General features: G+C 34.5%; 1 protein-coding gene across 7 annotated transcripts in view; it reads right to left on the minus strand.

Moving 5' to 3' along the window:
- JAKMIP1 (janus kinase and microtubule interacting protein 1) overlaps positions 1-12,179 on the minus strand; it is a 281,093-nt gene that overhangs the window by 95,217 nt on the left and 173,697 nt on the right. For all 7 annotated transcript variants that reach the window (XM_078149018.1, XM_078149016.1, XM_020992282.2 and 4 more), the window contains 2 exons: positions 3,014-3,160; positions 2,074-2,214 (listed from right to left, as the gene is read on the minus strand). In XM_078149018.1, coding sequence (XP_078005144.1) covers positions 2,074-2,214; positions 3,014-3,160 — 288 coding nt within the window. The remainder of the gene's footprint in view (positions 1-2,073; positions 2,215-3,013; positions 3,161-12,179) is intronic.

A 12,179-nucleotide genomic window follows, 5' to 3' on the forward strand; every position in this document is an offset into this window, starting at 1 on the left:
CCCTGACAGGGAAACAATAATATTCTCATAATATTAGCTTGAGGGTCAACATAGATATGTCTTGAAGATAAATGTTCTTCTACATCATCTTAGATTTATTTTATGCAGAGCCAGAGATATGCAGGGATCTATCTGTGAAACAGCAGAACTAAATAAGACGCTTACACCCACACTAACTCAGTGCTATTTATCTTCTGAGGGCAAAAAACATCAGAGAAATACACACTTGCTTAGTGAATTTTCAATATCCTGCTTGGAAAAAAAAAAAGAGATTCAAAATCTTGGGTATGAAGTAGGACCCTGAAATATTCAAGATTAAATTCAAGATTCAAGATTAAAAAGCAATATGAGGGTCTCAGAAGCACATATTATCTATTTGTCTAAAAAAAAGCAAAATGAAAGAATAATGATGTCTCACATTTCTATTTTAATCATAATGGCTAGCACTTGCCACTTTTAGGTTTGCAAAGAAATTTACATGTATTACCTCTTTTTATCATTACAACAAGCCTTCATGGTAGGAGCTATTATCATTTTACAGATGAGGAAACTGAGGCAAAGAGGAGTTGAGTAATTTACCCAAGATCACATAGCTAGCAAGTATCTGAGGCAGGATTTGAATTTAGGCCTTCCTAACCCTAAGTTCAATATGACAGCCCATTATGAAAGACTAATTTCAGGAGCACTAATAAGTTTCAGCTTCACGTAGCACTTTCCGTACAACGACTCTTTGAAAAATATAGCATATACATCCCCACTTTACAATTAATCAAGGCTTAGAAAAATGAAGTGACTTGCCCATAGTTTTCATCAGTGTCAGGTTCAGGACTTGAACTCAGGTCCCTTGCTTCTAAATCCAGCTACCTTTCCATTACCCCTGACAGCCCTGATATAGTCTCATTTACAGTGAGAGGAGAGATGCTATTTCAGAAAGAATTATAAAAGAAACATGAAAATAAAGTGTTTTTTTCCTACTGTGGCCTAGGTATCATTAAGTGATAGGGATGTATGATTTAACAGGAACCACGAGGTAAAGAAGCACACAGACCAATAAAAGTTCTGAAATTTAAAATCCCACATCAGGAGCTTCTAAACCTTTTTGATGTTATAGATCTTTCTGGCCATCTGATGAAACCTATGGACTCAGAATAATGTTTTTAAAGGCATAAAATACATAAGATTCTCAGAATAATATTTTTGAATGCACAAATCTAAATACATCAGATTACAAAGGAAACCATTTGTATTAAAATAGTTATCCTGGGGCACCTAGGTGGTGTAGTGGATAGAGCACCGACTCTGGAGTCAGACCTAAGCTCAAATCTGGCCTCAGGCATTCGACACTTATTAGCTGTGTGACCCTGGGCAAGTCACTTAACCCCGATTGCCTGGCCTCCCCCCCCACCAAAAAAAATACAGTTATCCAAATGTAAAAAAGAAAAAAATACAGACTCCACATTAAGAACCTCTGTTGCAGATAATTGCCTGGGGCCTTTACAGTTTAAGTGATTTGCCTAGGGTCACACATTCAGTAAATGTCAAAGATGGCACTTTAACCCAATATCTTCATATTTTCATGACTTCAAAGCCACATTGTCTTTATCATTTAGTCATATTATTTTTGGCAATAAATTTACAGAAATAAATACCCATTATAATACTGAATTTAGTGTAACTTTTATGAAAAATTAAAGAACAATGTGTTCTCAAATGTTCTGATCATTAATTTCTAAGAATACAATTCTGAGGACATTGAGATTGGTGTCTTACTGTCACTTTCCACTAGCACAGAAGTTCTCAAAGTGTGGTTCAGGGACCTCAAGTAATCCTTAAGAGTCTTTTAGGAAATTCACAAGGTCAAAAAACTATTTTCATGAGGATACTAACACATTTTATTTCCTAATGTAGTAAATATCAATGGATATATGGAGTGGAAGGTCATCAATAACTTTTAAGAATATAAAAGGATCCTGAGACCAAAAACTTTAAGAATCCCTCTACTAGCACATTCCATTTCAAATTTGAAAGAAACAGCAAAGAAAAAAAGAAAAAAAAAAGCAATGTGGTCAGTACCATGGAGAGATCATCGATTACTAGCTGCTGTTCCATGACCTGAAGCCTCAAGAATTCAATTTCTTGTTCATCTCGGGTAAGGCTGAGATCATTCAATGAAGTATGACGTTTCAAAGAAGCCTGGGCAGACAATTTTTCTTTCTGGAAAAAAAAAACAGAGCAACTATAAATTGAAGCAAATTTTACTTTTAGACATGATGGTACTACCTTTCATTATACAGATTTTCATTTTACTGCTACAAGTCCCCATATTTGTTGAGGTTCAATAGGTCACTATATTTCTGTCCTAAAAAAACCTATTTTGTATTTGCAGGTGATGATCTCCTTGAGGTGGCATTGACTAATGCAGCTTGTCAAATTAATGGTAGATAAGGAATGCATAATAGCTTACGTTTTGTATGTTATACTAGTCAATACATTAAGGATCAATAATTCTGTTCAAGTATCAACTCTTTTCGGTAGTGAAGAACACAACCTCTCTATAAATTATACTCTTGAGAGCTACCTGAAGCTCAGAGAAGCTTAATAAGTTTCCCATGGTTACACAAATAGGAAGGGTCAGGGCAGGATTTGAAGTCAGGTATTCATGACTCCTTGTTCAGCACCCTTATTCATTATGTTCCTTACATACGTATACATGGCATGCTGTGAATTATAAAATGCTACTCTCACCTCTATCCCTTGAAGAAAGTAGTGTTAGACATCATTATCTGTTCTATTATACTGTGCTTTAGAGGAGGAAGAGGTCCTCATAGGCTCAAAATATTCATGAAAGTCTTCCTGAATATGAAGGAAAGTAGCTTAGGCCCTAAAAGATTTGATATGGGAAGAGGGAGGGAGCAAAATAATCCCCACACAGAATGCTTAGCACTCTCAACATAGTAGATACATAAAATATATTTGTTGAAATGGAACTATTCACATGTTTGGAAAGACTTACCATTTCTACATTTTCCCTTGTGAGATTTTTAATTTTTTCTTCCATTCTTTGTATACTCTGCAACAAGTCATCATTTTTCTTCATCATTCTCTTATTTTTTTCGACAAGAGGCTTCAGCTGAACTTCTGTTTCACGAGAACGTTTCAACTAGGGTTTTAAACAAATGGAGAAAAATGACCACATAAATTTAAATCCTAAAGCTATAACTGAGAGGCTTTTAAAAAATTGTAAAAGAAATACTAAGAGAATCATGCTGTTAGAGATATAGAAGGAACCTTGGGTATTATCTGTCTCCACATACTCGTTTTATAGGGAATGAAATCAAGGCCCAGAGACAGTGACTTATCTAACCACCCAGCAAACCCAAGACTACATACAAATAACAATGACCCAAACAGCAAATTGAACCTATGACTTGAGTTCCATTAGTACTATGTTCTAGATATTTGAGCAAACCAGCCAAGAATGACACATCAAAATCTGCCATACGTGGAAGAACAAGGTCTGTAGGATTTTAATCACACTTCACCCTGCTTGTATCCTTTGTCTCTTTTTTGTTTCCTGATCCCGTCAGTGAAGGAAATCTGAAATTTTTATTTTGTTTTTCTGAAAGCCTAAAAGTCAATTCTTCTGATTACTTTTTTTTTTTGGCATGTGTGTGTATGTAGTGGTGGTGGTGGTGGTGGTGGTGGTGGTTGTGGTGGTGTGGGGTGTGGGAGAGAGGTGGCCTAACTCAAATGTTCACACTATTATTTCATCAGTGTCAGGAATTCCCAGTGGAGAAATTCCCTCCTCCTTTGCAGATAAGTAACTTGTGTGTAATTTATGATTTTTAAAAAGTTATGTGGGGAAATTTAAAATCAAATGACCTGCCCAAACAGCTAGTATGATCAGAGATAAAACTTGAACTTCAGTCTCTATGATTCTAAAGGCTGTCCCTTTAGCCACATTACAGTACCTGCTTCTATCTGATTACTTTTTCACATTTTGGCAGTGTTCATTGGCATTGCATGCCCTGAGGGCATGCATAATACAAAGTGGGCATCCTTTGTGTCCAGAACCAAGGCTACAGTGAAGTTGCACAATGCAACATGGGCAAGAGCTGCCAGAAATGCCTCAGATTAATTATGCATTTGATTTTGAATTAATTTTTGGTCATTGTACATTCAGAAACCTTTTACTGTTGCCAAATTTTTCATGACCTCTTATGGAGTCCCAACACACAGTTTAAGAAGTACTAATTAGAAGACCTAAATTAGAAAGCAACTGAAAATGATGAAATGAAATCAATTCCCTATATTCCAGTTGTTATCAAAGAGTATCTATGATTCACTCCAATAATGGTCTGGAATCAGCCATAGACATGTGCGTGTATGTATGTATGTATGTCTGTCTGTCTGTATGTATGTATGTATACACATACACACACATATATGTATATATACACATACACATATATCCTTATCCCTAGTTCCATACATCAAAAACCATAGTAACATTTCCACTTCCCTGTACCACCCCATTGATCTTTCATATAACATTACTTTTTTCTCTGCCTCACTCCTAATTTCCTTAACCTAAAGGTATAGAAATATTTCACCTTCAAGCCTGTGGAGAAATTGAGCTGTGAGCCTAGCCTGTAACACTTTCCTGGTCTTCTTCTTTGGAGATCAAAGGTACTTAAACCTCAAACTAGAAATAAAGACTCCCATTGTCAGGTATGAGCTGGTAAAGGAGAAAGTAAACCATACATTGACCATTCCTTTTCAGACACTATGCATATCTTATTCTCTTTGTCTCTCTCCCTTAAAGCCTCTCAGTTCTATTTAAAGCTGTCTTTCCTTAAAAGCAGCCTTTTAAAAAGCCCCAAGAAGCTCTGATAGAGAAAATGTTTAGAGCATAAGATTTGAAAAGTATAGATCAGGAAACTAGGAAATGCAAAATCTGGTCCCAGGTCCATCATCTAATAACCTCTATAAACCTGGAAAAACCCACTCCTGGAAGCCTCAGTTTCCACATCAATTAAAAAATAAGAGTAATAATCCCCAACTTCATAGATCTGTTACAATAATCAAATGATTTAATTTCTAGCATATGTAAAAATGCTTTGTAAGGGAAAAAAATCTTCATACAAATGGTAAGTATCATTCCAATGGTTGAATTAATTGGAATGATATTCTCTGATGACATCATATCATAGATTTTGAGCTAGAAGGGAATTTAATGTCATCTACACTAGCTTTCTCTGCTCATTTTACAGATGGGGAAACTTGGATCCAAAGAAGTTGGTGACTTGGCCAAGTAATACAAGTTAAGTATCAGATTGGATTTGAGCCAAAGTCCTTGGCCTCCACATTCAATGCCATTTCTACTGCACCAAAATGCTTCTCCTTCCTATCTATGAACATTCTAGAAAAGTATTCCCGGTTCTAAAAAAAAATCATATCAATTCCTATGATTATGTTACTCTCTAGAGTTATCATTTCCTCCCTCTCCTCTCCCTCATTGTCCAATTGCTCCAAAAAATACTTTTCACTTCCTCTCTTTACTTTCTCACTTCCACTCACCCCTTAGCACCTTCAGTCTTTTCCCACCTCATCACTAAAAGAGAACATGCACTATCTAGCACATGGATTTATACATATCAGTTAAAAATAATTATTTGTTTAATTTAAGTGGTATATTACAAATATAGCTAAATTATAATTTCATTTTTATTTATACCATTTATCATATCAAATTGCAATATTATATACTCTGCTTGAGCACTGCTTGTTGAATAAAGGAACAAATATCCTTCTCATCCTCTCCCCATTATAATATTCCGAACTTCTTGAGGATAGAAGCTAATCAATTAACATTTTGTTAATAATAAGGGCAAATGCCAAGTTGTACACAGTAATCATTGAACAAATATTTGTTGAACTGGACTGAATTGTACTACCTTCAGCACCCATGACACCTAAATAAAATAATTTAGCTTGTATAGATCCCACCAAGAAAAGTAATTGACAGAAAGAGAGGAACTTAGAGAAGCAAAGGGATCAGAGAGAAATTGTAAGCTTGACAATGCCCTTCTTCTCCTATAGTGATTAAAACATTTTTTAAATTGTCCTTTCACTGGCAGCCTACTCACTTTAAACTCTGGATGTGGTAAATTAGGGATCCCTATTGGTGCATACTTCTTTAAAAATTTTATTTTATTTTCACTTCTCATTTCTCCTCCCCTCCCCCAAGTCCCTGCTCTATCCATTGAGAAGGCAAGAAATATAATACCCATATAGATATGAAGTCAAGCAAAACATATTTCTACATTAGTCATGTTCTGGGGGTAAATCAAGAAAAATATATGCTTCAAATCTTCACTGAGTCCATCAGTTCTTGAACTACAAATGGATAGCATTTTACATTAAAAGTTCTTTAGAGTTATGATGGATCATTTTATTGATCAGAGTTACTAAGTCTTTCACAGTTAATTATCTTTACAATATTGCTGTTACCACGTAGATTGTTCTGGTTCTGCCCACTTTACTTTGCATTAGATTAGTTCATATAAGTCTTCTAAGGTTTTTCTGAAATCATCCCCCTTATCATTTCTTAGCACAATAGTATTACATTATATTCATATGTTCACAGCCATTCCCAATTTATGGGCATCTCTTTGCCACCACAAAAAAAGAGCTATTATAAATGTGTTTGTACATATATGACCTTTTTTCCTTTTTCTTTGATCTTTTTGGGTACAGATCCAGTAGGGGTATTGTTGGGTCAAAGAGTATTCACAGTTTTATAGCCCTTTGGACACAGTTTCAAATTGTTCTCCAAAATGATTGGACTAGGTGAGAGATCTACTGATAATTCATTAGTCACTTTTCCATGGACAGCTAGATGGCACAGTGGAAAGAGCATTGGGCCTAGATTCAGAGGGACCTGAGTTCAACCCTGTGCAAGTCACTTAACCCTGTTTGCCTCAGTTTCTCATCTGTAAAATGAGCTGAAAAAGGAAATGGCAAACCACTGTAATATCTTTACCAAGAAAATCCCAAATGGGTTCTCAGAGAGTCAGACAGTATTGAAACAATTCAACAACAAAAATTTTCCATGCTCCCCTAATTTACTTATGATATCATTTTTATGTCTAAAGCATCTGCACATTTTGAGCTTGTCCTTGGTATATGGTGTGAAATTTTTGGTCTTTGCCTATTTTCTACCAAACTGCTTTCCAGTAGTTTTTGCTGAATAGAGTTTTTGCCCCAATAACTTGGATCTTTGAGTTTATCAAATACAAAGTCACTGTGATCATTTACCTCTGCATACCATGTGCCTAATCTATCCTTGATCAACCATTCTACTTCTTACCAGCAGATTATTTTGATGGTTACCACTTTCTTGTATAGTTTGAGATATGGTACTACTAGGCCACCTTCCTTCACTTTTCTTTTTCAATGATTCCTTTGATATTCTTGACCTTTTCTTCCTCCAGATGAGTTTTATTATTTTTTTTCTAGCTCTACAAAATGATTCTTTGGTAATTTGGTATGGTACTAAGTAAACAAATCAATTTCTGTAGTATTGTTATTTTATCATATTGGCTTAGCCTACCCACGAGCAATTAATATTTTTTCCAGTTGTTTAGATTTGTCTTTATTTGTTTGAAAAATGTTTTGCAGGGCAGGTAGGTGGCACAGTGGACAGAGCACTGGCCCTGGAATCAGGAGTTCAAATCCAGCCTCAGACTAAACACTCAACACTTACTAGCTGTGTGACCCTGGGCAAGTCACTTAATTAACCCCAAATGCCTAAAAAAAAAAAAGTGTTTTGCAATTCTCTTCATATAGTCCCTGGATTTGTTTTGGCAGGTAGACTCCCATGTGTTTTATGCTTTCTGTAGTTATTTTAAATTGAGTTCCTCTTTCTATCTCATCTGGCTATTTTATCGATAATACGTACAAATGTTTATGATTTGTGTGGGTTTGTTTTATATTGTGAAATTCTGTTTAAGTTGTTCATTGCTTCAACTAATTTTTTTTAATTGACTCTCTAACTATACCATCTTATCATCTGCAAAAAGCGATAGCCTTATTTTGTCATTGCCTATGCTTATTTCTTCAATTTCTTTTTCTTGTCTTTTTGCTATAGCTAGCATTTCTAGTACAAAATTGAATAGTAAGTGATAATGGACATCGTTGCTTCATCCCTGATCTTATTGGAAATCTTCTAGTTTATCCCCATTAAAGATAACGCTTGCACTTGGTTTTAAATAAATAATACTCATGATTTTAAGAAAAAAATCCATTTATTTCTATGGTTCCTAGCATTTTAATAGGAATGGGTATTGCATTTTTTCCAAAAGCCTTTTCTGCATCTATTGATATAATCATACGTTTTTTGCTGGTTCTGTTATTACTTTGGTCAAGCAATTATACTTATGGTTTTCCTAATCCTTAATCAGTCCTTCATTCTTGGTATAAATGTAAGCTAGTTTGGATTATATGGTCTTTGTGATATATGGCTGCAATATCCTTGCTAGTATTTTATCTAAAAGTTTTACATCAATATGAACTAGGGAAATGGATCTACAGATTTTTTCTCTTTTTTGCTCTCCTTGATTTACGTATTAAATCCATATTCATGTCATAGAAGGAATTTCATAGGACTCTACCTATATTTTCTAATAGCTTATATAATAATGGAATTAGTTCTTTTTCTTCTTTTTTTAATAATTATTTATTTTTAGTTTTCAACACTCACTTCCATCAGATTTTGAGTTTTAAATTTCCCCCCCTTTTCCTGCCCCCCCCAAGATAGTGTGTAATCTGATATAGGCTCTACTTACACATTCATATTAAGCATATTTTCCCATGAGTCATAATGTAAAGAACAATTAGAACTAATGGGATGAACCATGAGAATGAAGCAATGAAACAAAATAACAAAGGAAAAGGAGAGCAAATAGTATGCTTCCATCTGCATTCAGACTCCACAGTTCTTTCTCTGGATGTGGATAGCTTTTCCCATAATGAGTCTTTTGGAGTTGTCTTAGATCCTTGCATTGCTGAGAAGAGCTGTCTATCAAAGTCAGTCATCCCACAATATGACTGTTACTGTGTACAATATTCTCCTGGTTCTGCTCATTTCACTCACCATCAGTTCATATAAGTCTTTCCAGGTTTTTCTGAAGTCTGCCTGCTCATCATTTCTTATAGCACAATAGTATTCCATTACATTCATATATCACAACTTATTCAATTCCCCAATTGACGGGCATCCCCTCAATTTCTAATTCTTTGCCACTAAAATAACAGCTATTATAAATCTTTTTGTACATGTAGGTCCTTTTTCCGTTTTTATGATCTATTTTGGATACAGACCCAGCTATTGTTGGGTCAAAGGGTATGCACAATTTTATGGCCACTTGGGCATAGTTCCAAATTGCTCTCTAGAATGTTTGGACCAGTTCACAACTCCACCAACAATGCCTTAGTGTTCCAATTTTCCCACATCTTCTCCAACATTTATCATTTTCCTGTTTTGTCATGTTAGCCTATCTGATAGCTGTGATGTGGTACCTCAGAGTCATTTTGATTTGCATTTCTCTAATCAATAGTGATTTAGAACATTTTTTTCATATGACCATAGATAGCTTTAATTTCTTCCTCTGAAAACTGTCTGTTCATATCCTTTTACCATTTATCAGTTGGGGAATGACTTGTATTCTTATAAATTTGACACAATTCCCTATATATTTTAGAAATGAGGCCTTTATCAGAGACACTGGTTATAAAAATTGTTTCCCAGCTTTCTGCTTCCCTCCTAATCTTGGATGCATTGGCTTTGTGCAAAAATGTAATGTAATCAAAAGTATCCATTTTGCATTTCATAATGTTCTCTATCTCTTGTTTGGTCTAAATGCTTCCATTCTCCATAGATCTGAAAGGTAAACTATTTCTTGCTCTCCTAGTTTGCTCTTAATCTCAGCCTAGTCTCTCAGCCTATATCTAATCCTTTACTCATTTTGACTTTATCTTGGTATACAGCATAAGATGTTGATCTATGCCCAGTTTCTGCCATACTATTTTCCAGTTTTCCTAGCAGTTTTTGTTAAATAGTGATTTCTTATCCGAGAAGCTGGAGTCTTTGGATTTATCAAACAATAGATTAGTATAGTCATTGACTGTTGTGTCTTGCATACCTAATCTATTCCACTGATCCACCACTCTATTTCTTAGCCAGTACCAAGTAGTTTTGATGATTGTGATTTCTGCTTTATAATACTATTTAAGATCTGGTACAGCTAGGTCACCTTCCCTTGCATTTTTTTCATTAGTTTTCTTGATATTCTGGACCTTTTGTTCTTCCAGATGAATTTTGTTATTGTTTTTTTCTAGCTCTATAAAGTAAATTTTTGGTAGTTTTATTGGTATGGTGCTAAATTAATTTGGATGGAATTGTCATTTTTATTACATTAGCTCAGCCTACCCATGAGCAACTGATATTTTTACAATTATTTAGATCTCACTTTATTTGTGTGAAAAGTGTTTTGTAATTGTGTTCACACAGTTCCTGGTTTTGTTTTGGCAAGCAGACTCCCATATATTTTATAACATCTACAGTAACTTTAAATGGAATTTCTCTTTCTATATCTTACCATTGGGCTTTGTTAGTAATATACAGAAATGTCAATGATTTGTGTGGGTTTTGGAATTAATTTCTCTATAAGACAGAATTCATCTAGTAGCCATCTCTAGGGTGGGAGAGTGAGGGAAGAAAAAAAAAAAGAAACAAGAAACTTATATGATAATTTTGTTGCATATTTGAAAGGAATAGCAAATTGTTCACAACAGACTTGCAGTTTTATATGGAATCATCTTTTTTATTCTACTATGTTATAGAAATGCTTGTTTCATTCCCTAAATTAAAAATAAAATAAAATTTACTTGTAGAATTTGCTTGTAAGTCCATTTGGTCATGTGGATATTTTCTTAGGGAGCTCATTGATGGCCTGTTCAATTTCTTATTCTAAAATTGGATTTAAGTGTTCTATTTCCTCTTCTGTTAATCTGGGCAATTTATGGTGTTTTTTGGGTAAATATTCATCTATTTCCTTTAGATTTTCAGTTTTATTAGCATATAGTTGGGCAGAACAGCTCCTAATAATTGCTTTAGTTTAATATTCATTGGTTGTACATTCACCCTTTTCATTTTTGATATTGGTAATTTGGCTTTCTTTTTTCTCTTTCTTAATCAAATTAACCAATGGTTTATCCATTTTATTGTTGTTGTTGCTTTTTTTTTTCATAAAACCAGCTCAAAGTTTTACTTAAAAGTTCAATTTTTTTCTTTCATTTTCTATTTTTTAATCCCTCCTTTGATTTTCAGGATTTTTATTTTGGTGCTTAATGGCATATTTTTAATGTGTTGTTTTTCTAGGGTTTTTTTAGTCATACAATCAATTCATTCATCTGCTTTTCTCTCTTTTATTGATATGCACATTTAAAGATATAAATTTTCCCCTAAGAACTGCTTTGGCTGCATCACACAAATTTTGGTATATTATCTCATTGTTGTCACTGATGCATACATTTTTTTAATAAAATTGAAATCAACAGCAAAAAATCTTAATGCCATTTTTAGGAGAAAAAAATTTATATGTATTTCATTACTCTAAAAAAGAAAAAAACTATTATTTTTATTGGAACATTCAAAATAATCCCTACATTTCTTCTAAATTATTTCAGTTCTGGACAGCCTACTTCTCTATTGGCTCTCTTGCAGACCCTCTGGACTCCCCCCACCACCACCACCAGTAAACTTTCATCCTGGTGATGTCTTTGCCCTTCTGACCCACTCTTCTGAATGGTAATTCCTACCTTGAACCACCATTTAAAGAAGGCCCAGGCCAGTTATTTTCATTCTTTCTTTGCTCTGCTCTTAATTCCCTAGACTTTGCCATCTTGCCCCATCTGGGTACCTCTATCTGTGTTTTCTTTCACAGCATGACTGACATGAAAATACGTTATGCATGATGGCACATGTATGACCTATGTCAAATTGCTTGCCTCCTCAATAAGGGAGAGGCGGGAGGGAGGGAAGAAGAGAATTTGGAACTTAGAATGCTAAAATTGTTTTTACATGCAATTGGGGGAATGGAATTAAAATATTAAAT

The sequence above is a fragment of the Phascolarctos cinereus genome, unplaced genomic scaffold, assembly GCF_003287225.1.
Source record: "Phascolarctos cinereus isolate Bilbo 61053 unplaced genomic scaffold, phaCin_HiC Scaffold_9;HRSCAF=440, whole genome shotgun sequence".
Lineage (NCBI taxonomy): Eukaryota > Metazoa > Chordata > Mammalia > Diprotodontia > Phascolarctidae > Phascolarctos > Phascolarctos cinereus.